Raw genomic sequence first — 24,249 nt, forward strand, 5'->3', positions numbered from 1 at the left:
GTCTGTTCCAAGACTTACCGCGGCTGCGTTTGACGGCATGGCGGTTGAACGCCGGATCCTAGCAGAAAAAGGGATTCCGGATGAGGTTATTCCTACGCTAATAAAGGCTAGGAAGGACGTGACGGCTAAACATTATCACCGTATACGGCGAAAATATGTTGCTTGGTGTGAGGCCAGGAATGCTCCTACAGAGGAATTCCAGCTGGGCCGTTTCCTTCACTTCCTACAGTCGGGAGTGACTTTGGGCCTAAAATTGGGGTCCATTAAGGTCCAGATTTCGGCCCTATCCATTTTCTTTCAAAAAGAACTGGCTTCTCTTCCAGACTTTTGTAAAGGGAGTGGTACATATTCAGCCCCCGTTTGTGCCTCCAGTGGCACCTTGGGATCTTCACGTGGTGTTGAGTTTCCTGAAATCACACTGGTTTGAGCCTCTTAACACCGTGGAGTTAAAATATCTCACGTGGAAGGTGGTCATGCTGTTAGCCTTGGCTTCAGCTAGGCGTGTGTCAGAATTGGCGGCTTTGTCACATAAAAGCCCCCATCTGGTTTTCCATATGGACAGGGCAGAATTGCGGACTCGTCCGCAATTTCTGCCAAAAGTAGTGTCTTCTTTTCATTTGAACCAACCTATCGTGGTGCCTGTGGCTAATCGTGACTTGGAGGATTCCGAGTTACTGGATGTAGTCAGGGCTTTGAAGGTTTATGTAGCCAGAACGGCTAGAGTCAGGAAAACTGAGTCGCTGTTTATCCTGTATGCATCCAACAAGCTGGGTGCTCCTGCTTCAAAGCAAACTATTGCTCGCTGGATCTGTAACACGATTCAGCAGGCTCATTCTGTGGCTGGCTTGCCGCCTCCGAAATCAGTAAAAGCCCATTCCACAAGGAAGGTGGGCTCTTCTTGGGCGGCTGCCCGAGGGGTCTCGGCATTACAGCTTTGCCGAGCGGCTACTTGGTCGGGTTCAAACACCTTTGCAAAGTTCTACAAGTTTGATACCCTGGCTGAGGAGGACCTTGAGTTTGCTCATTCGGTGCTGCAGAGTCATCCGCACTCTCCCGCCCGTTTGGGTGCTTTGGTATAATCCCCATGGTCCTTACGGAGTCCCCAGCATCCACTAGGACGTTAGAGAAAATTAGATTTTACTTACCGGTAAATCTATTTCTCGTAGTCCGTAGTGGATGCTGGGCGCCCGTCCCAAGTGCGGACTTCTTCTGCAATACTTGTATATAGTTATTGCTTAAATAAGGGTTATTTTATGGTTGCATCAGGTTTATCTGATGCTCTGTTGTTCATACTGTTAACTGGGTATGGTTATCACGAGTTATACGGTGTGATTGGTGTGGCTGGTATGAGTCTTACCCTGGATTCCAAAATCCTTTCCTTGTACTGTCAGCTCTTCCGGGCACAGTTTCCTTAACTGAGGTCTGGAGGAGGGACATAGAGGGAGGAGCCAGTGCACACCAGTATTCCTAATTCTTTCTTAAAGTGCCCTGTCTCCTGCGGAGCCCGTCTATTCCCCATGGTCCTTACGAAGTCCCCAGCATCCACTACGGACTACGAGAAATAGATTTAGCAGTAAGTAAAATCTTATTTCTCTGACGTCCTAAGTGGATGCTGGGGACTCCGTCAGGACCATGGGGATTAGCGGCTCCGCAGGAGACAGGGCACAAAAGTAAAAGCTTTAGGATCAGGTGGTGTGCACTGGCTCCTCCCCCTATGACCCTCCTCCAAGCCTCAGTTAGATTTTTGTGCCCGGCCGAGAAGGGTGCAATCTAGGTGGCTCTCCTAAAGAGCTGCTTAGAGTAAAAGTTTGTTAGGTTTTTTATTTTCAGTGAGTCCTGCTGGCAACAGGCTCACTGCTACGAGGGACTTAGGGGAGAGAAGTGAACTCACCTGCGTGCAGGATGGATTGGCTTCTTAGGCTACTGGACACCATTAGCTCCAGAGGGAGTCGGAACACAGGTCTCACCCTGGGGTTCGTCCCGGAGCCGCGCCGCCGACCCCCCTTGCAGATGCCGAAAAGTGAAGGTCCAGAAACGGCGGCAGAAGACTCTTCAGTCTTCATGAGGTAGCGCACAGCACTGCAGCTGTGCGCCATTGTTGTCAGCACACTTCATAGCAGCGGTCACTGAGGGTGCAGGGCGCTGGGGGGGGGGGCGCCCTGGGCAGCAATGATAGTACCTTATTCTGGCTAAAAATACATCACATATAGCCCCTGGGGGCTATATGGATGTATTTAACCCCTGCCAGGTCTCAAAAAAACGGGAGAAGAAGCCCGCCGAAAAGGGGGTGGGGCTTATTCTCCTCAGCACACAGCGCCATTTTCCCTCACAGAAATGCTGGTGGGAAGGCTCCCAGGCTCTCCCCTGCACTGCACTACAGAAACAGGGTTAAAACAGAGAGGGGGGGCACTTATTTGGCGATATGTATATATATATATTAAAATGCTATAAGGGAAAAACACTTATATAAAGGTTGTCCCTGTATAATTATAGCGTTTTTGGTGTGTGCTGGCAAACTCTCCCTCTGTCTCCCCAAAGGGCTAGTGGGGTCCTGTCCTCTATCAGAGCATTCCCTGTGTGTGTGCTGTGTGTCGGTACGTGTGTGTCGACATGTATGAGGACGATGTTGGTGAGGAGGCGGAGCAATTGCCTGAAATGGTGATGTCACTCTCTAGGGAGTCGACACCGGAATGGATGGCTTATTTAAGGAATTACGTGATAATGTCAACACGCTGCAAGGTCGGTTGACGACATGAGACGGCCGGCAAACAAATTAGTACCTGTCCAGGCGTCTAAAACACCGTCAGGGGCTGTAAAACGCTCATTTACCTCAGTCGGTCGACACAGACACGGACACTGACTCCAGTGTCGACGGTGAAGAAACAAACGTATTTTCCTTTAGGGCCACACGTTACATGTTAAGGGCAATGAAGGAGAGGTTACATATTTCTGATACTACAAGTACCACAAGAAGGGTATTATGTGGGGTGTGAAAAAACTACCTGTAGTTTTTCCTGAATCAGATAAATTAAATGAAGTGTGTGATGATGCGTGGGTTTCCCCCGATAGAAAATTATTGGCGGTATACCCTTTCCCGCCAGAAGTTAGGGCGCGTTGGGAAACACCCTTTAGGGTGGATAAGGCGCTCACACGCTTATCAAAACAAGTGGCGGTACCGTCTCCAGATAGGGCCGCCCTCAAGGAGCCAGCTGAGAGGCTGGAAAATATCCTAAAAAGGTATATACACACATACTGGTGTTATACTGCGACCAGCGATCGCCTCAGCCTGGATGTGCAGCGCTGGGGTGGCTTGGTCGGATTTCCTGACTGAAAATATTGATACCCTTGACAGGGACAGTATTTTATTGACTATAGAGCATTTAAAGGATGCATTTCTATATATGCGAGATGCACAGAGGGATATTTGCACTCTGGCATCAAGAGTAAGTGCGATGTCCATATCTGCCAGAAGATGTTTATGGACACGACAGTGGTCAGGTGATGCAGATTCCAAACGGCACATGGAAGTATTGCCGTATAAAGGGGAGGAGTTATTTGGGGTCGGTCCATCGGACCTGGTGGCCTCGGCAACAGCTGGAAAATCCACCTTTTTTACCCCAAATCACATCTCAGCAGAAAAAGACACCGTCTTTTCAGCCTCAGTCCTTTCGTCCCCATAAGGGCAAGCGGGCAAAAGGCCAGTCATATCTGCCCAGGGATAGAGGAAAGGGAAGAAGACTGCAGCAGGCAGCCCATTCCCAGGAACAGAAGCCCTCCACAGCTTCTGCCAAGTCCTCAGCATGACGCTGGGGCCGTACAAGCGGACTCAAGTGCGGTGGGAAGTCGTCTCAAGAGTTTCAGCGCGTAGTGGGCTCACTCGCAAGTGGACCCCTGGATCCTACAAGTAGTATCCCAGGGGTACAGACTGGAGATTCGAGACGTCTCCCCCTCGCAGGCTCCTGATGTCTGCTTTACCAACGTCTTCCTCCGACAGGGAGGCAGTATTGGAAACAATTCACAAGCTGTATTCCCAGCAGGTGATAATCAAAGTACCCCTCCTACAACAGGGAAAGGGGTATTATTCCACACTATATTGTGGTACTGAAGCCAGACGGCTCGGTGAGACCTATTCTAAATGGGAAATCTTTGAACACTTACATACAAAGGTTCAAATCAAGATGGAGTCACTCAGAGCAGTGATAGCGAACCAGGAAGAAGGGGACTATATGGTGTCCCTGGACATCAAGGATGCTTACCTCCATGTCCCAAATTGCCCTTCTCACCAAGGGTACCTCAGGTTCGTGGTACGGAACTGTCACTATCAGTTTCAGACGCTGCCGTTTGGATTGTCCACGGCACCCCGGGTCTTTACCAAAGTAATGGCCGAAATGATGATTCTTCTTCAAAGAAAAGGCGTCTTAATTATCCCTTACTTGGACGATCTCCTGATAAGGGCAAGGTCCAGAGAACAGTTGGAAGTCGGAGTAGCACTATCTCAAGTAGTTCTACGACAGCACGGGTGGATTCTAAATATCCAAAATCGCAGCCGTTTCCGACGACACGTCTGCTGTTCCTAGGGATGGTTCTGGACACAGTCCAGAAAAAGGTGTTTCTCCCGGAGGAGAAAGCCAGGGAGTTATCCGAGCTAGTCAGGAACCTCCTAAAACCAGGAAAAGTGTCAGTGCATCATTGCACAAGAGTCCTGGGAAAAATGGTGGCTTATTACGAAGCGATTCCATTCGGCAGATTTCACGCAAGAACTTTTCAGTGGGATCTGCTGGACAAATGGTCCGGATCGCATTTTCAGATGCATCAGTGGATAACCCTATCTCCAAGGACAAGGGTGTCTCTCCTGTGGTGGTTACAGAGTGCTCATCTTCTAGAGGGCCGCAGATTCGGCATTCAGGATTGGATGCTGGTGACCACGGAGGCCAGCCTGAGAGGCTGGGGAGCAGTCACACAGGGAAAAAATTTCCAGGGAGTGTGATCAAGTCTGGAGATTTTTCTCCACATAAATATACTGCAGCTAAGGGCAATTTACAATGCTCTAAGCTTAGCAAGACCTCTGCTTCAAGGTCAGCCGGTATTGATCCAGTGGGACAACATCACGGCAGTCGCCCACGTAAACAGACAGGGCGGCACAAGAAGCAGGAGGGCAATGGCAGAAACTGCAAGGATTTTTCGCTGGGCGGAAAATCATGTGATAGCACTGTCAGCAGTGTTCATTCCGGGAGTGGACAACTGGGAAGCAGACTTACTCAGCAGGCACAACCTCCACCCGGGAGAGTGGGGACTTCATCGGGAAGTCTTCCACATGATTGTGAACCGTTGGAAAAGACCAAAGGTGGACATGATGGCGTCCCGCCTGAACAAAAAACTGGACAAGTATTGCGCCAGGTCAAAAGACCCTCAGGCAATAGCTGTGGACGTTCTGGTAACACCGTGGGTGTACCAGTCGGTGTATGTCTTCCCTCCTCTGCTTCTCATACCCAAGGTATTGAGAATTATAAGACGTAGAGGAGTAAGAACTATACTCGTGGCTCCGGATTGGCCAAGAAGGACTTGGTACCCGGAACTTCAAGAGATGCTCACAGAGGACTCATGGCCTCTGCCGCTAAGAAGGGACTTGCTTCAGCAAGTACCATGTCTGTTCCAAGACTTACCGCGGCTGCGTTGACGGCATGGCGGTTGAACGCCGGATCCTAAGGGAAAAAGGCATTCCGGAAGAGGTCATTCCTACCCTGGTCAAAGCCAGGAAGGAGGTGACCGCACAACATTATCACCACATGTGGCGAAAATATGTTGCGTGGTGTGAGGCCAGGAAGGCCCCATGAAGAAATTTCAACTCGGTCGTTTCCTGCATTTCCTGCAAACAGGAGTGTCTATGGGCCTCAAATTGGGGTCCATTAAGGTTCAAATTTCGGCCCTGTCGATTTTCTTCCAGAAAGAATTGGCTTCAGTTCCTGAAGTCCAGAAGTTTGTCAAGGGAGTACTGCATATACAACCCCCTTTTGTGCCTCCAGTGGCACTGTGGGATCTCAACGTAGTTCTGGGATTCCTCAAATCACATTGGTTTAAACCGCTCAAATCTGTGGATTTGAAATATCTCACAGGGAAAGTGACCATGCTGTTGGCCCTGGCCTCGGCCAGGCGAGTGTCAGAATTGGCGGCGTTTGTCTCAAAAAAGCCCATATCTGATTGTCCATTCGGACAGGGCAGAGCTGCGGACTCATCCCCAGTTTTCTCCCTAAGGTGGTGTCAGTGTTTCACCCGAACCAGCTTATTGTGGTACCTGCGGCTACTAGGGACTTGGAGGACTCCAAGTTGCTAGATGTTGTCAGGGCCCTGAAAATATAGTTTCCAGGACGGCTGGAGTCAGGAAAACTGACTTGCTGTTATCCTGTATGCACCCAACAAACTGGGTGCTCTTGCTTCTAAGCAGACGATTGCTAGTTGGATGTGTAGTACAATTCAGCTTGCACATTCTGTGGCAGGCCTGCCACAGCCAAAATATGTAAATGCCCATTCCACAAGGAAGGTGGGCTCATCTTGGGCGGCTGCCCGAGGGGTCTCGGCTTTACAACTTTGCCGAGCTGATACTTGGTCAGGGGCACACCCTGACTGAGGAGGACCTGGAGTTCTCTCATTCGGTGCTGCAGAGTCATCCGCACTCTCCCGCCCGTTTGGGAGCTTTGGTATAATCCCCATGGTCCTGACGGAGTCCCCAGCATCCACTTAGGACGTCAGAGAAAATAAGAATTTACTTACCGATAATTCTATTTCTCGTAGTCCGTAGTGGATGCTGGGCGCCCATCCCAAGTGCGGATTGTCTGCAATACTTGTACATAGTTATTGTTACAAAAATCGGGTTATTATTGTTGTGAGCCATCTTTTCAGATGCTCCGCTGTTATCATGCTGTTAACTGGGTTCAGATCACAGGTTGTACAGTGTGATTGGTGTGGCTGGTATGAGTCTTACCCGGGATTCAAAATCCTTCCTTATTGTGTACGCTCGTCCGGGCACAGTATCCTAACTGAGGCTTGGAGGAGGGTCATAGGGGGAGGAGCCAGTGCACACCACCTGATCCTAAAGCTTTTACTTTTGTGCCCTGTCTCCTGCGGAGCCGCTAATCCCCATGGTCCTGACGGAGTCCCCAGCATCCACTACGGACTACGAGAAATAGAATTATTGGTAAGTAAATTCTTATTTTTTGCTTTGTGTCCTTATCTCTACACTTTAATAAGGCTTTGTTAAAACAAGTAGTTTCTCGACGTGTAGCCTTATGCTGGGTACACACTAGGCCGACAGGGCGGTCATCTGGCCTACCCGCTAACCTAACTTACGATGGGTAAGTACATACACACTTACCGATCATTGGGCCGATGTGTTGTGCCTGACATCACAAACTGGGCGGTCATATACAAGTGCCTGCCAAGTTGTTTTGTCAGTCACCGATGGCCTCTGCGGCCCGTCCGTACACACAGCACGATGCGCAGATATATCGATATATTGACTATAGGTCATGTTGCAGGGCCGAAGTGCTATGTCTGTGAACGACATCGTTCACAAACATATCGGGGGTACACACCCACTGATGCGCCCATGATATATATCAACCATTAAGTTGAACAGCCGATATATTGACCGGTGTGGACCCATCTTTAAGGCCAAATCTAATACTAGGAATCGTTGCTTTACTGAAGATACATGCTCATAGCAGAAAGCCTAAAACTGCAAGATTAGCTCCCTTAGTTAATTCCTAAGGTGATCAGAAAATAATGTTTCTGCAGCGGGGTACACTGTGTTCCACAGGGAATACATCGGGGTGTAGAGATGGATCTTGAGCCAGGCACCAACAGGTTAAAGCTTTGGCTGTCCCAGGATGCATTGGAGCCTCCTCTATAACCCCGCCTCCAGGCACTGAGAGTTCAGTTTTCGAGTTGGTGCCTGCAGAGCAGGCTAGTCAACAGGAGGGCTGCGATGGGCAGCCCTGAAAGAAACTTTCTAAGAAGACTTCAAGGGCCGCAGCACTGTTACATGTCAGAGTGACATTCAGTGCTGCAGCTCCATCACCTCCCAAGCGGCGTCGCATACTCCCACGGCTCAGTTCCCGGGTACTTGCGGCGGATACGCTCCGGCTCTAGGCACACGGTCGTAGATGCTCATCTCTCCTGGTTCGCGTGGCTGGCATGGGGAGGAGCTAAGAGGGTCCCCCAAGGCGGGACCCGCTACTAAATTGTGTTCCGTTTGCAGTCTAGGTAGACAGACAGCGACGCTGGCATGGACACTGTTGCGCACAGGGACCCCACTATATCTGCCAGGGCATAGGACTACAGGTCTGGTGTACTAACACCCAGTTTAATAAGACTCCATACAACCAGGCAGTGAGGACCAGCATAGGGGAGTCGTCGCTTGACCTGTAGCCCCTCCCCTGGCCCAGGGCGCCATCTCTGATTAGATTTTCCCGCTCTGGAGCTGCCTTTCACTCTCCCTCACTCCCTGACTGAGACGCTGTGCGCCATCTTAGGTATAGCTGCGGCTGGTCTCCGGGACTGCAGGGCAAGGTCTCCCTTGTAAAGCCGCCTGACTACAGCGCTGTGACTTTACAAACACTTAACTATTCTACATGTCTTTATACAGACAGCGTTAGAAAAGAACAAGTATTCTGATATATACCTCCGGTCTAGGACCGCACTGTTATATATAGATATAGATATATATAGATATATAGATATACTATTGTATACTAGTCCAGTGCAGTTTTATTGTCATAACTAATAATTATCTGCATTGTCACTGTGACTGTGTGCCTGTATCTGCTGTGTGGATTTCATTTTCAGTGTTTACACAGATATATCTATCACTATATTCTGTACCCTAAGGGACTAGTTGCATCAGGGACGTTTATATAGTGCGTCACAGTATTTACTGATTATACGTATTATACTGTGTACTCAGTCAACTACTACCGGATTTATTCTCAGGTGTTGTTGTGTACTGGGGACTTAGTCTCATAATACCGGATTTATTCGCAGGTCTTGTATTCTTGGTGCTCAGTTGCATACTAAAGAATTTATTCGCAGGTAGTGTACTCTGTCTGGCTTTATCGTACTCATACGCTCTATTGTTGCATTTTCTGAAATGTCTAACAAAAAGCGCAGTAAACCTGAGGATGCTCCCGCATCATGCAGGGCATGCACCAAGGATTTACTTGAGGGGGAAGTTTTACATGATGGTATGTGTAATGTGTGCCATACCTCTCCCAGTCAGTCCGCAGCTCCCGCAACCAATCAGGATGGTACAGATGGTGTAATGGTTAGCATTACTGCCTCACAGCACTGAGGTCATGGGTTCGATTCTTACCATGGCCCTAACTGCAGAGTTTGTATATTCTCCCCGTACTTGCGTGGGTTTCCTCCGGGTTCTCCAGTTTCCTCTCACAATCCAAAAATATACTGGTAGGTTAATTGACTCCCAACAAAAAATTAACCCGTGTGTGTGTGTGTGTGTGTGTGTGTGTGTGTGTGTGTGTGTGTGTACATGTGGTAGGGAATCTAGATTGTAAGCTCCACTGGGGCAGGGACTGATGTGAATGGGCAAATATTCTCTGTAAAGTGCTGCGAAATATTTGTGCGCTATATAAATAACTGGTAATAAATAAATAATCAGGAGCCACCCTGGGCTATTTTCTCAACTCTGTTGGGTACTCTGGTGGACCGCCGTATGCCTACTATGGGATCACCTGTGCCACTACAGTCACAAATTGTCCCTATGGTTAATCCACCTTGGGTGGATAATTTGTCTAACCAGTTGCAGCAATTAAACCAATCTTTGGTTAGACATAAATCTGCTATAGGTCACACTCGTGCCCTTCGGTCATCTAAGCGGGCTGCTACTTCCTCACAGTCCACGCATCTCTCAGAAGTTTCTTCTGATGAGGATGGGGAACTAACTGTCATGTCAGACACTGAATCAGATGCTTCTGACGAGGAATCTTCTTTACATGTGGATGTCCCTGACTTGGTGGTTGATATTAGACAGATCCTCCAAATCTCTGATGATGAGGATTCCACTGGGGTGACTAAGAAACCTGACAAGTTTAAACGTCAGAAGGTAACTAAAACTCTATTACCACATTCTGACCATTTAGTGGACATATGCCGAGAACCCTGGTCTGAGCCAGGGAAGAAATTCCCCCCCATCTAAACGGGCCTTAGCTCGATATCCTCTCCCTGCAGAGTTATGCAACAAGTGGGAAAATCCGCCACCGGTGGATTCCCATGTCACCCGTCTGGTGGTATCTTCTACTTTGCGTGTCACTACTGTCACCTCATTGAAGGAACCGACAAACAAACGTGTAGAGGGCTGCCTGAAATCTATTTACTCCCTAACAGGTGCTGTACATAGACCCACTATTGCTGCCTCCTGGGCGGCAAAATGTATTGAAGCATGGGTTCAGGCGCTGGAGGAAGAGCTACCCGATGAATTATTTGACAAGGCCAGACAATATTTGTCTCACATTACCACCGCTGCCTATTGTATCCAGGAAGCTTCCTCTGAGGCAGATGTATTGGCGGCTAAGGCGTCGACTACGTCTGTCCTGGCCCGCCGTATTCTGTGATTGAGGTCATGGAAGGTGGACCTGGACTCCAAAAAGACCTTGGAGGTACTCCCTTTTAAGGGAGACATCTTGTTTGGGGAAGACCTAAATAAAATTGTGTCTCATTTAGCGGCTGCTAAGACTGCATTTCTCCCAAGTCCTACCTCTGCACAGAGGGCAAAAGGTACCACTTTTCTTTTTGTTTCGGCCTCATGGGAAAGCAAAAGGTCAGGCATACCCAAGACAGTCTTGTGCTACCAAAACCACAAAGCCCAAAACAAAACAGTTCTGGTCGTCCTGTCAGCCTGCTTCTAAACAAGACAAGCCTGCCGCATGACGAGGCGGGTCTCCCCCTGGGGGATCCCAGGGTGGGAGGCCGGCTTCTACAGTTCACCCAGGTCTGGTTAAAGACCACTTCAGACACATGGGTGCGGGATGTCGTCTCTCACGGGTACGCAGTCTCCTTCAAGAGACGTCCCCCTCACCAGTTCTGCACCACGATTATCCCTTCAGATCCGTTAATAGCGCACACTCTACAATTGGTGGTGAGTTCCCTCCTGGATACAGGAGTGGTGGTGCCGGTGCCTCTGTCCCAAAGAGGCAAAGGATACTATTCGACCCTGTTTATAGTTCCGAAACCCAATGGGGGTCTTTCCAGCCTATACTCAACTTAAAATCATTGAATAAGTTTGTGAGAGTATCTAAGTTTTGTATGGAAACTCTGCGCTTAATTGTACTGGCCATGGAACCCGGAGACTATATGGTATCCCTGAATATACAGGATGCATACCTGCAAATACCTATTGCCATGTCGCATCTGCAATGTCTGCAGTTTGCTATTGGCAACATCCACTATGAGTTTCAGGCTCTGCCATTTGGACTCGCTACGGACCCTCGGATCTTCACCAAGGTTATGGCTGTAATGACTGCTCATCTCCGTCACCAGGGAATCAGAATCCTGCCGTATTTGGATGACTTGCTGATCCTCGCAAACTCCACGATGTCCTTCTAAGCCATCTACAACTGACAGTAAGCTTCCTACAAGCCCACGGGTGGCTCATCAATTGGAAGAAATCCTCACTGGTCTCAGCTCAGAGCATGGTGCACCTGGGGGGCACTGCTGGACACGCACAGTCAACGGCTGTTTCTGTCTCCAGAGAAGATCCTGAAGCTTCAGGACAGGATAAGATGTTTCCTTTGTTAGCCCAGAGTATCGATTAAACTCGGCAATGCAGGTACTGGGTCTGATGGTGTCGGCATTCGACATGGTGGAGTACGCGCAATTTTATTCCCGCCCTCTGCAGAGGTTAATCCTTTCCAAATGGGACAGCCTACCTCATCGGATCAGGTCTCATATAATCACTTTGACTCTGGAGGTTCGTCTGTCGCTGACCTGGTGGCTTCAGGACCAGCAATTAAGCAGGGGCCGTCCCTTCTGGATCACCGACTGGGTCCTGCTGACGAGGGACGCCAGCCTGAGGGGATGGGGCGCGGTTTTGGATCAACACTCTTTCAGGGTTGGTGGACCAACGAGGAATCACTCCTCCCGATAAACATTCTGGAGTTGCGGGCAGTGTTCAATGCGTTGTCTCTTGCCCTGCCTCTAGTACAGAACAGACCTGTTCAAGTACGGTCAGACAACGTCACCACGGTGGCATACATCAACCATCAAGGCGGCACTCTAAGCCGCATGGCAATGTTGGAAGTGTCAAAAATCCTTCAATGGGCGGAACGCCTTCTGCCAGCAATATCGGCAGTGTTCATTCCGGGTGTCCTCAACTGGGAAGCGGACTTCCTCAGTCGCCAGTATGTGCATGCCTGAGAGTGGAGTCTTCATCCGGAAGTCTTTCAACGCCTAGTGGACAAGTGGGGCCTATCAGATGTAGACCTGATGGCGTCTTGATACAATCACAAAGTTCCGGTCTTCGGATCAAGGACAAGGGATCCTCAAGCAGCGTTCGTGGACGCACTAGACATTCCATGTAACTTTCGGCTGCCTTACGTGTTCCCTCCAGTGTCACTCCTGCCTAGGGTCCTGCGGATGTTCAAGCAAGAAGGAGGAATACTACTTCTAGTCGCTCCAGTGTGGCCCAGAAGGTATTGGTTCTCAGACCTGCAGGGTCTATCGATAGAGCATCCTCTTCTACTTCCTCAGCAACCAGACCTCCTCGTACAGGGCCCTTATCTCTACCCAGACCTGGCCAGGCTGGTTTTGACAGCATGGCTCTTTAAGCTTCACTCCTAAGGGCAAAAGGATTTTCTGAGGCGGTCATCCAAACTATGTCTAAGGCCCGCAAACCGGCATCTGCCCGGATCTATTAGAGTCTGGAATTCTTATTTCACCTGGTGTGCGATAAAAACTATGATGTTCACAGATTCAAGACGTCCAGAATCCTGGCTTTCCGGCAACAAGGCCTAGACTTGGGCCTTCGTCTAGCCTCCCTCAGTGTTCACAAATCTGCCTTGTCGGTGTGGTTTCAGAGAAAGATTGCATCTATACCTGACGTTCATACCTTCACTCAGGGTGTATTGCGGATTCAACCTCCCTATGTCCCTCCTGTGACTCCATGGGATTTATCTGTTGTCCTGAATGCCCTGCAAGAGTCTCCATTTGAACCTCTTGAGTCAGTGACCTTAAATGGTTTATGGCTAAGGTCCTGTTCTTACTGGCTATTGCCTCTGCCAGAAGGGTGTCAGATCTAGGCGCTTTGTCCTGTCGTCCACCCTTTCTGTATTTCATTGTAACTGAGCAGTTCTTAGAACTCGCCCTGGTTATTTACCTAAGGTGGTGTCCTCTTTTCACCTTAATCAAGAGATAGTGGTTCCGGCCTTCATCTCCTCTGACTTGTCCTCCAAAGAACCGTCTTTGGCTGTGGTACAGGCTCTCTGCATATATGTGAAGAGAACTGCCTCTATTAGGAGTTCAGATACCATTTTTGTACTGTTTGGTTTCCACAAACGAGGCTCCCTTGAGGAACTGCTTTAGGACATCCCCTATGTATTCCCTGTGGAACACAGTGTACCCTACTGCAGAAAATGAGATTTATGGTAGACTTACCATTGTTAATTCTCTTTCTGCTAGGTACATTGGGTTCCACAGGGCGCCCGCCCTGATGCACCTAGCTTCTATGGGTTTGTATGGCATTAGCCGCTGTTCTCTTCTCCTGAGAATGTGGTTCTATGTGACTAACATCTGCCTTCTCTTTTACCTGCTCCTGCATTGGACTGGTTAATGAAACTGAGCTCACAGTGCCTGGAGGCAGGGTTATAGAGGAGGCCCCAGTGCACCCTGAGACAGCTAAAGTTTTATTTAACCTGTTGGTGCCTGGATCAAGATCCATCTCTACACCCCGATGTATTCCTTGTGGAACCCAGTGTACATCGCAGGAAGAGATTTAACAATAAGTCTACCATAAATCTCCTCTTCTTTTTTTTTTTTTTTTGTGCTACTTTTCCGTCTAGTATTTTTTTTCAAACACCTGTTTTGGATTTCATTGCACCTAATCTTATGTATAGGCAATCATTTTCCCACCCCCTGATGAGCTCACACACTTTTTGACCTGGATGTTTGCTTAGCATGGCTGGTATAACCAGATGAGTGAGTGAGCGAGCACTGACACACCCCAGCAATACAACTAGAGCACACACATAGCAATGGAGGTTTTACACCATACGTAGTTAAATCAAGCCCATTTGATTCTGGTATTAACCATTTATTAAAGTTAAGTAATTTAAAAAAATCAGTTTGTGAAAAACTTTCTTAGGTAGGAAAATGTCTTTGTTAAATATAAAATCCATTAATGTCACTTTGTGTGTTTTAACATAATTGAGCATGGACATGTTGGTCTCATCTCATCTGGTTTTGTTTAGTGCCCCTATTAATACTATAACAGTGGATAAAAGCACTTGCCTAAAAAGATATTATACAGCTGAAGAATCCATTTCTCTCCTGTCACTGAGTATCCGTATGTTTTGGCAGGAGATTTGAAATAGATCGGGATCCTGCAAGTGCTCGTTACTGCGCTGAATGTGGGAAAATGCACTCGGCAGAAGAGGGAGATTTCTGGGCAGAATCTAGTATGCTTGGACTTAAGATCACCTACTTTGCTATGATGCAAGGCAAAGTGTTTGACATAACAGGTAAGTAGGGTAAGGGGACCAAAGACTGTTTACTTTCTTTTCTGGGTGATCAGCTTTCATATATCTTCATTAAGGCACAGTTACAGTGTAATTGGTTAAATACTTCTCTCTATTCTCCAGACCTCATATGTGTATAAGACAAAAGGTTGTATCACAAATGTAATATTTTTTTTTTAAGCAAATCTATTATTGTTACCTGCACTCCATTTCTCTCTTTAGAATGGGCAGGATGCCAACGTGTAGGAATCACACCGGACACGCACCGGGTCCCGTATCACATTTCATTTGGCTCAAGAAATCCTCCAAATCCAGGACGACAAAGGTTTGAATTATTTCATGTTAGGAGAGGCAGGAGATGGATAAAAGAGATCCTCTGTAGTTGCCCCGTCTTTCCTCAAAGTTTATGTGCACAAATATGAATCCCTATTCTTCTGAAACCATGAAAATATCTAACAAGTCATTTATGTTGAATTTTCATTTATAAAGGACTGTGTTTATTCTAAGTGCAGCTGATTAATACATTTGGATTTCGTGCCAGAAAACTAAGCCATTCACATTGAAGACCTGTTAACAAGATTGTAGACGCAATGCTATATATAATAAAGTATAAGGTCACCTGCCATTTAGGTTACATTCTCCTAACCCCTGATGGTTGCTTCAGAAGTGACTGAGCTAAGTGCAAAACTGAGGCCCCGTCTACCTCCGCAGCGCTTCTTCTGTTTCTGCAAATAAACACTCCTGGTACTTTAGAGCATTAGGGCTGGAAGTGGTTATGTGGAAGAGAGGAGGATGAATTCTGCGGGGAGGAGAAAGTCACACTGCGGACAGGTTGTCTTAACTATAGGTACTGTAGATGACGTATAATATATATATATATCTCTCTGACGTCCTAGTGGATGCTGGGGACTCCGAAAGGACCATGGGGAATAGCGGCTCCGCAGGAGACTGGGCACAAAAGTAAAAGCTTTAAGACTACCTGGTGTGCACTGGCTCCTCCCCCTATGACCCTCCTCCAAGCCTCAGTTAGATTTTTGTGCCCGAACGAGAAGGGTGCAGTCTAGGTGGCTCTCCTGAGCTGCTTAGAAAAAAGTTTAGTTTTAGGTTTTTTATTTTCAGTGAGACCTGCTGGCAACAGGCTCACTGCATCGAGGGACTAAGGGGAGAAGAAGCGAACTCACCTGCGTGCAGAGTGGATTGGGCTTCTTAGGCTACTGGACATTAGCTCCAGAGGGACGATCACAGGCCCAGCCATGGATGGGTCCCAGAGCCGCGCCGCCGTCCCCCTTACAGAGCCAGAAGAGCAGAAGAGGTCCGGAAAAATCGGCGGCAGAAGTCGTCCTGTCTTCAATAAGGTAGCGCACAGCACCGCAGCTGTGCGCCATTGCTCTCAGCACACTTCACACTCCGGTCACTGAGGGTGCAGGGCGCTGGGTGGGGGCGCCCTGAGACGCAATATAAACACCTTAGGGGGCAAAAAATGCATCACATATAGCTCCTGGGCTATATGGATGCATTTAACTCATGCCTGTTTTTCCATAAAAAAGCGGGAGAACGGCCGCCGAGAAGGGGGCGGAGCCTATCTCCTCAGCACACTGGCGCCATTTTTCCTCACAGCTCCGTTGGAGGGAAGCTCCCTGACTCTCCCCTGCAGTCCTGCACTACAGAAACAGGGTAAAACAAAGAGAGGGGGGGCACTAATTTGGCAGATAAATCTATACAGCAGCTATATAAGGGAAAAACACTTATATAAGGTTATCCCTGTATATATATATATATAGCGCTCTGGTGTGTGCTGGCAAACTCTCCCTCTGTCTCCCCAAAGGGCTAGTGGGGTCCTGTCCTCTATCAGAGCATTCCCTGTGTGTGTGCTGTGTGTCGGTACGTTGTGTCGACATGTATGAGGAGGAAAATGGTATGGAGGCGGAGCAATTGCCTGTATTAGTGATGTCACCCCCTAGGGAGTCGACACCTGACTGGATGGTCTTATGGAAGGAATTACGTGATAGTGTCAGCACTTTACAAAAGACTGTTGACGACATGAGACAGCCGGCAAATCAGTTAATACCTGTACAGGCGTCTCAAACACCGTCAGGGGCTCTAAAGCGCCCGTTACCTCAGGTGGTCGACACAGACCCAGACACGGACACTGACTCCAGTGTCGACGGTGAGGAAACAAACGTATTTTCCAGTAGGGCCACACGTTACATGATCACGGCAATGAAGGAGGTTTTGCACATTTCTGATACTACAAGTACCACAAAAAAGGGTATTATGTGGGGTGTGAAAAAACTACCCGTAGTTTTTCCTGAATCAGATGAATTAAATGAGGTGTGTGATGAAGCGTGGGTTTCCCCCGATAAAAAACTGCTAATTTCTAAAAAATTATTGGCATTATACCCTTTCCCGCCAGAGGTTAGGGCGCGTTGGGAAACACCCCCTAGGGTAGATAAGGCGCTCACGCGCTTATCAAAACAAGTGGCGTTACCGTCTCCTGATACGGCCGCCCTCAAGGAACCAGCTGATAGGAAGCTGGAAAATATCCTAAAAAGTATATACACACGTACTGGTATTATACTGCGACCAGCAATCGCCTCAGCCTGGATGTGCAGTGCTGGGGTGGCTTGGTCGGATTCCCTGACTGAAAATATTGATACCCTGGACAGGGACAATATATTATTGACTATAGAACATTTAAAGGATGCATTTCTATATATGAGAGATGCACAGAGGGATATTTGCACTCTGGCATCAAGAGTAAGTGCGCTGTCCATTTCTGCCAGAAGAGGGTTATGGACGCGACAGTGGTCAGGTGATGCGGATTCCAAACGGCATATGGAAGTATTGCCGTATAAAGGGGAGGAGTTATTTGGGGTCGGTCTATCGGACCTGGTGGCCACGGCAACGGCTGGGAAATCCACCTTTTTACCCCAGGTCACCTCTCAGCAGAAAAAGACACCGTCTTTTCAGGCTCAGTCCTTTCGTCCCCATAAGGGCAAGCGGGCAAAAGGCCACTCGTATCTGCCCCGGGGCAGAGGAAGGGGAAAAAGACTGCAGCAGACAGCCTCTTCCCAGGAACAGAAGCCCTCCCCCGCTTCTGCCAAGTCCTCAGCATGACGCTGGGGCCTTACAAGCGGACTCAGGCACGGTGGGGGCCCGTCTCAAGAATTTCAGCGCGCAGTGGGCTCACTCGCAAGTGGACCCCTGGATCCTGCAGGTAGTATCTCAGGGGTACAAATTGGAATTCGAGACGTCTCCCCCTCGCCGGTTCCTGAAGTCTGCTTTACCAACGTCTCCCCCCGACAGGGAGGCGGTATTGGAAGCCATTCACAAGCTGTATTCCCAGCAGGTGATAATCAAGGTACCCCTCCTACAACAGGGAAAGGGGTATTATTCCACGCTGTTTGTGGTACCGAAGCCGGACGGCTCGGTGAGACCTATTTTAAATCTGAAATCCTTGAACACTTACATACAAAGGTTCAAATTCAAGATGGAATCACTCAGAGCAGTGATAGCGAACCTGGAAGAAGGGGACTATATGGTGTCTCTGGACATCAAGGATGCTTACCTCCATGTCCCAATTTACCCTTCTCACCAAGGGTACCTCAGGTTTGTGGTACAGAACTGTCACTATCCGTTTCAGACGCTGCCGTTTGGATTGTCCACGGCACCCCGGGTCTTTACCAAGGTAATGGCCGAAATGATGATTCTTCTTCGAAGAAAAGGCGTCTTAATTATCCCTTACTTGGACGATCTCCTGATAAGGGCAAGGTCCAGAGAACAGTTAGAGGTCGGAGTAGCACTATCTCAAGTAGTACTACGACAGCACGGATGGATTCTAAATATTCCAAAATCGCAGCTGATTCCGACGACACGTCTGCTGTTCCTAGGGATGATTCTGGACACAGTACAGAAAAAGGTGTTTCTCCCGGAGGAGAAAGCCAGGGAGTTATCCGACCTAGTCAGGAACCTCCTAAAACCAGGCCAAGTGTCAGTGCATCAATGCACAAGGGTCCTGGGAAAAATGGTGGCTTCTTACGAAGCGATTCCATTCGGCAGATTCCACGCAAGAACTTTTCAGTGGGATCTGCTGGACAAATGGTCCGGATCGCATCTTCAAATGCATCAGCGGATAACCCTGTCTCCAAGGACAAGGGTGTCTCTCCTGTGGTGGTTGCAGAGTGCTCATCTTCTAGAGGGCCGCAGATTCGGCATTCAGGACTGGGTCCTGGTGACCACGGATGCCAGCCTGAGAGGCTGGGGAGCAGTCACACAGGGAAGAAATTTCCAGGGCTTGTGGTCAAGCATGGAAACGTCACTTCACATAAATATCCTGGAACTAAGGGCCATTTACAATGCCCTAAGTCAGGCAAGGCCTCTGCTTCAGGGTCAGCCGGTGCTGATCCAGTCGGACAACATCACGGCAGTCGCCCACGTAAACAGACAGGGCGGCACAAGAAGCAGGAAGGCAATGACGGAAGTTGCAAGGATTCTTCGCTGGGCGGAAAATCATGTGATAGCACTGTCAGCAGTGTTCATTCCGGGAGTGGACAACTGGGAAGCAGACTTCCTCAGCAGACACGATCTCCACCCGGGGGAGTGCGGACTTCACCCAGAAGTCTTCCACATGATTGTGAACCGTTGGGAAAAACCAAAGGTGGACATGATGGCGTCCCGCCTCAACAAAAAACTGGACAGATATTGCGCCAGGTTAAGGGACCCTCAGGCAATAGCTGTGGACGCTCTGGTAACACCGTGGGTGTACCGGTCAGTGTATGTGTTCCCTCCTCTTCCTCTCATACCAAAAGTACTGAGAATCATAAGAAGGAGAGGAGTAAAGACTATACTCGTGGCTCCGGATTGGCCAAGAAGGACTTGGTACCCGGAACTTGAGATGCTCACGGAAGACCCGTGGCCTCTACCTCTAAGAAAGGACCTGCTCCAGCAGGGACCATGTCTGTTCCAAGACTTACCGCGGCTGCGTTTGACGGCATGGCGGTTGAACGCCGGATCCTGAAGGAAAAAGGCATTCCGGATGAAGTCATCCCTACCCTGATCAAAGCCAGGAAGGATGTAACTGTGCAACATTATCACCGTATTTGGCGTAAATATGTTGCGTGGTGTGAGGCCAGGAAGGCCCCTACAGAGGAATTTCAACTGGGTCGTTTCCTGCATTTCCTGCAAACAGGACTGTCTGGGCCTAAAATTAGGGTCCATTAAGGTTCAAATTTCGGCCCTGTCAATATTCTTCCAAAAAGAACTAGCTTCAGTTCCTGAAGTTCAGACGTTTGTCAAGGGGGTACTGCATATACAGCCTCCTTTTGTGCCTCCAGTGGCACCTTGGGATCTCAATGCAGTTTTGGGGTTCCTAAAATCACATTGGTTTGAACCACTCACCACTGTGGACTTAAAATATCTCACATGGAAAGTGGTAATGCTGTTAGCCCTGGCCTCAGCCAGGCGTGTCTCAGAATTGGCGGCTTTATCCTATAAAAGCCCTTACCTAATTTTTCATACGGACAGGGCAGAATTGAGGACTCGTCCTCAATTTCTCCCTAAGGTGGTTTCAGCATTTCACTTAAACCAGCCTATTGTGGTGCCTGCGGCTACTAGGGACTTGGAGGATTCCAAGTTGCTGGACGTAGTCAGGGCCCTGAAAATATATGTTTCCAAGACGGCTGGAGTCAGAAAATCTGACTCGCTGTTTATCCTGTATGCACCCAACAAGCTGGGTGCTCCTGCTTCTAAGCAGACTATTGCTCGTTGGATTTGTAGTACAATTCAGCTTGCACATTCTGTGGCAGGCCTGCCACAGCCAAAATCTGTAAAAGCCCATTCCACACGGAAAGTGGGCTCATCTTGGGCGGCTGCCCGAGGGGTCTCGGCTTTACAACTTTGCCGAGCAGCTACTTGGTCAGGGGCAAACACGTTTGCTAAATTCTACAAATTTGATACCCTGGCTGAGGAGGACCTGGAGTTCTCTCATTCGGTGCTGCAGAGTCATCCGCACTCTCCCGCCCGTTTGGGAGCTTTGGTATAATCCCCATGGTCCTTTCGGAGTCCCCAGCATCCACTAGGACGTCAGAGAAAATAAGAATTTACTTACCGATAATTCTATTTCTCATAGTCCGTAGTGGATGCTGGGCGCCCATCCCAAGTGCGGATTGTCTGCAATACTTGTACATAGTTATTGTTACAAAAAATCGGGTTATTATTGTTGTGAGCCATCTTTTCAGAGGCTCCTCTGTTATCATGCTGTTAACTGGGTTCAGATCACAAGTTGTACGGTGTGATTGGTGTGGCTGGTATGAGTCTTACCCGGGATTCAAAATCCTTCCTTATTGTGTACGCTCGTCCGGGCACAGTATCCTAACTGAGGCTTGGAGGAGGGTCATAGGGGGAGGAGCCAGTGCACACCAGGTAGTCTTAAAGCTTTTACTTTTGTGCCCAGTCTCCTGCGGAGCCGCTATTCCCCATGGTCCTTTCGGAGTCCCCAGCATCCACTACGGACTATGAGAAATAGAATTATCGGTAAGTAAATTCTTATTTTTTTTCTATAATAGCCGCTCATTCACGGGCCCTCCATATTTTGTACCTTGCATCACAGTTACCATGATGATATGCAGACAAAGGTCAGGTCTGCTCTTAGGCGCTAAGTTTCTTTTGAATTTACTATAAATAAAAGATTGTTACTCTACACATGAGGAAGAATGGTGAATTTATTTGGAGCTGAGCCAATGCTTCTACAGTGTATTCTGAATGGTCAGTGCTGCCATTTAGCAAGGTTTAATTTTTATTTTGATCTCTTTAGGGCACCCTCAGAAAGCAGCCCAACATCAGTTGCTGATTTGCAGAATCTCTTGAACAGAATATTCCAAGGCTCTCCAGGACAAATGCCTAATGGGAACATCTTCCCCTCACCCCAGCAGCCCTCACAGGGAGCTCCGTCCCCATCTGGACCTTCTAAACCTGACCCTGCACCCAAGAGTGAGACGAAGTCCAAGCGAAAGAAGAAAATGAGGCGTCCTGTACAGCGATGAGTGACCCACATCCACCTGAACTCTAAATGGCTCCTAAAAGTCAGAGTGGGGTGACAGACATCCGTTGCACAACTCTTCAAATGATTAGTCTCCAGTTATTTCTTGTCAGACAGCAGTATGCTGACTAGAACCAAGCTACCAAGGGCTTTAATTACCATACAAGTCAAATGTCTTCTTTCATTTTAATCCCCCCAGTCTATACTCCTGTTGCAGTGGGGACCAGCAAGGCTTTCCATTGTGAGCACCTATAACAAATTACTTACAGCAAAGTTTTAATTTTCTTTTTTAATAAAGAGAAACCTTATCTACTCATCATACCAAAGATTCCTGGTGTAGAGATCTTTCTGGATAGAAGAAGTGCTTTCTGTGCATGAGGTCTGTGAGGGAAACAGACTCTATAGGACGTATGAATGTAGCCTGGCACAGGAAGTCTTGTTAGTTACAGGTATATACAGTTGGTCTGTGAGACCACAATGCTTTTGTCAGTATAAAGTTGCTGTTCTTTGCTATCAGGCATTAGGAAGGTGAAGAAGACACTTGTATTTCTTATTTCGTTTTTCCCTATACATGGACGTTAATGTGTGAGCATACACGCTGGCATTTGTCTTTTATGTTGTGCTGTTTTGTTGCAGATTGTCTTTCTATACTGTGTATTGGCACTTAACCATTGCAAAGAGTAGGTGGTCTGGAAATATTCCAGTGATAGAAGGCCTTTTGGTTGCAATGGGGTTATCATGGCTGCAGTGATGTGTTTGTTTTGTGTTGCATTTTAAGACCCAATAGTACATCCATGATGGTATAATGGGATGAAGATACTTAAACTCTACTGCTAACTTTTATACAGTGATCGATAATTCATAAGAGTGCAGTCTATTCATTGTGAACAAGTAACATTAAAGACATATTTCATGGCAATTATTCATACAGCATGTTGCATATTTCTGGGGCACTTGTTCTTGAAGAATTGATAGGCCACAACAAGCTCCCTCTATGTGCATCCTGTATGTATAAGTGCACTTTAAGTATCTATAGAGAATGATTGTGCGTAGGTGCACGTGTAATATCCATCCAGGATGCTGTCAGAGGAACCAGTCCTTTTTCTCTGGAGCTGAAAAATCCCATTATACGGTTCATAAGTAAGCAATCTGGTCATCTTTGTGTGCCATCCAGAACATCTTTTACTTTCCTCATTTTTATTTTGTGTGCTTAGGCAATACAAGTGACAAAGTCGGCCCAAGCTTTATTGTGACAGTATTTGAGATTAGGTATGATGTTTGTGGCTGCGGCCTGGCCGTGTCACTCAGATCTAGGCCTCATTATATGGAGAATTTCTGCAGGAACGGTGTATAGGACAATCAATTTTAACGGGCTGTGTTTCGTTTCTGAATATTTTATATTTTCTGACTGTGCAAGTGTGATACCTCTCAGCCCCAAGTCTCATCCTCACACTGAAAATGATTGCGAATCAAAAAGCAAAAAAAGGCAATTTTATCACAGGGGTTATAAATGACCTGTCTCTTTGTAGCTGCTGTTGAACCATGTTTTGTTAGTGGTTGACTCAGGACAATGATAGTGTTCAATAACAGCTAGAGATCTACATCCACTTATCTAACCTGATAATCTATAAATGTGTTTTATTCCCTGGTGCACAAAATCCAGTGGCCTAATGTTGCTGTTATATAACTACAAGTTATTTCTGCATTTAGATTCTGTATTGCATACTTACATTTAGCAGCAGGATACACTGATATCAGACCCATGACTTCAGTATAACAGCAACTTGCTGGCTGCGAAGGCTCAAGCAAGATACAACACTAATAAGATTGCTGCAATTACAGATGTTGGGGCCTTGTATTAAAACCTTTCTGGCAATATAATAATAGGATTATAACAATAAGAAAGAAATGTTCGTGTTGCACTTCATGTGAAAATTTTAAAGGACTAATAACAAATCCATAATGCGGAGCTGCTTTTATTGATCTGTGTAATCCCCCAGAATACAGTTTTGAATAATGCTTTTTTTTTTTTTTTCATTATTTTTTTTTTTTTCCAATCATAATTTACTCCTTTAATTCCAGACTGCATTAATTAGAGGGAACAGCTGAAATGTATTTGTCTTTAATAATCGCAGTATGGGGTTGAGGGGGATCCTCAGGTTTGAGGGATTTAAAATGGTTGTGTATTAAAATTTTGTTAAATTAAAACTTTTATGCCTTGAAGCCTGATCTTGTGATTTCCTTTTTTTGTGGTCTCTATAATCCCCCTAGCAGCATGAGAATTATTCTTTTACTGCTTTTCCCAAGGACGATATAGGCATGCTTATCGTGCCATCCCTGTAAACCGGGACGCTCATGGATTACACAGGTTCTGTGGATTATTAAAAGCAGGTGAAAGCAGGCTTGACGTCAGCCAGCCACAGCACCTGTGTAATTCATTAGTGTCTCTGTTTAAAGGGATAGGGGTATATTCAA

At 47.5% G+C, this 24,249-nt stretch overlaps 1 protein-coding gene across 1 annotated transcript in view; it reads left to right on the forward strand.

Moving 5' to 3' along the window:
• The window catches only part of DNAJC14 (DnaJ heat shock protein family (Hsp40) member C14), a 57,245-nt gene extending 33,248 nt beyond the window's left edge, over positions 1–23,997 (forward strand). The window contains exons 4-6 of the mRNA XM_063952581.1: positions 14,581–14,741; positions 14,961–15,063; positions 21,550–23,997. Of these exons, the coding sequence (XP_063808651.1) occupies positions 14,581–14,741; positions 14,961–15,063; positions 21,550–21,778 (493 nt within the window). The 3' untranslated portion in view covers positions 21,779–23,997. The remainder of the gene's footprint in view (positions 1–14,580; positions 14,742–14,960; positions 15,064–21,549) is intronic.
• The last annotated feature ends 252 nt before the right edge of the window (positions 23,998–24,249 follow it).

Source organism: Pseudophryne corroboree, chromosome 2 (genome assembly GCF_028390025.1).
Source record: "Pseudophryne corroboree isolate aPseCor3 chromosome 2, aPseCor3.hap2, whole genome shotgun sequence".
Classification (NCBI taxonomy): Eukaryota; Metazoa; Chordata; class Amphibia; order Anura; family Myobatrachidae; genus Pseudophryne; species Pseudophryne corroboree.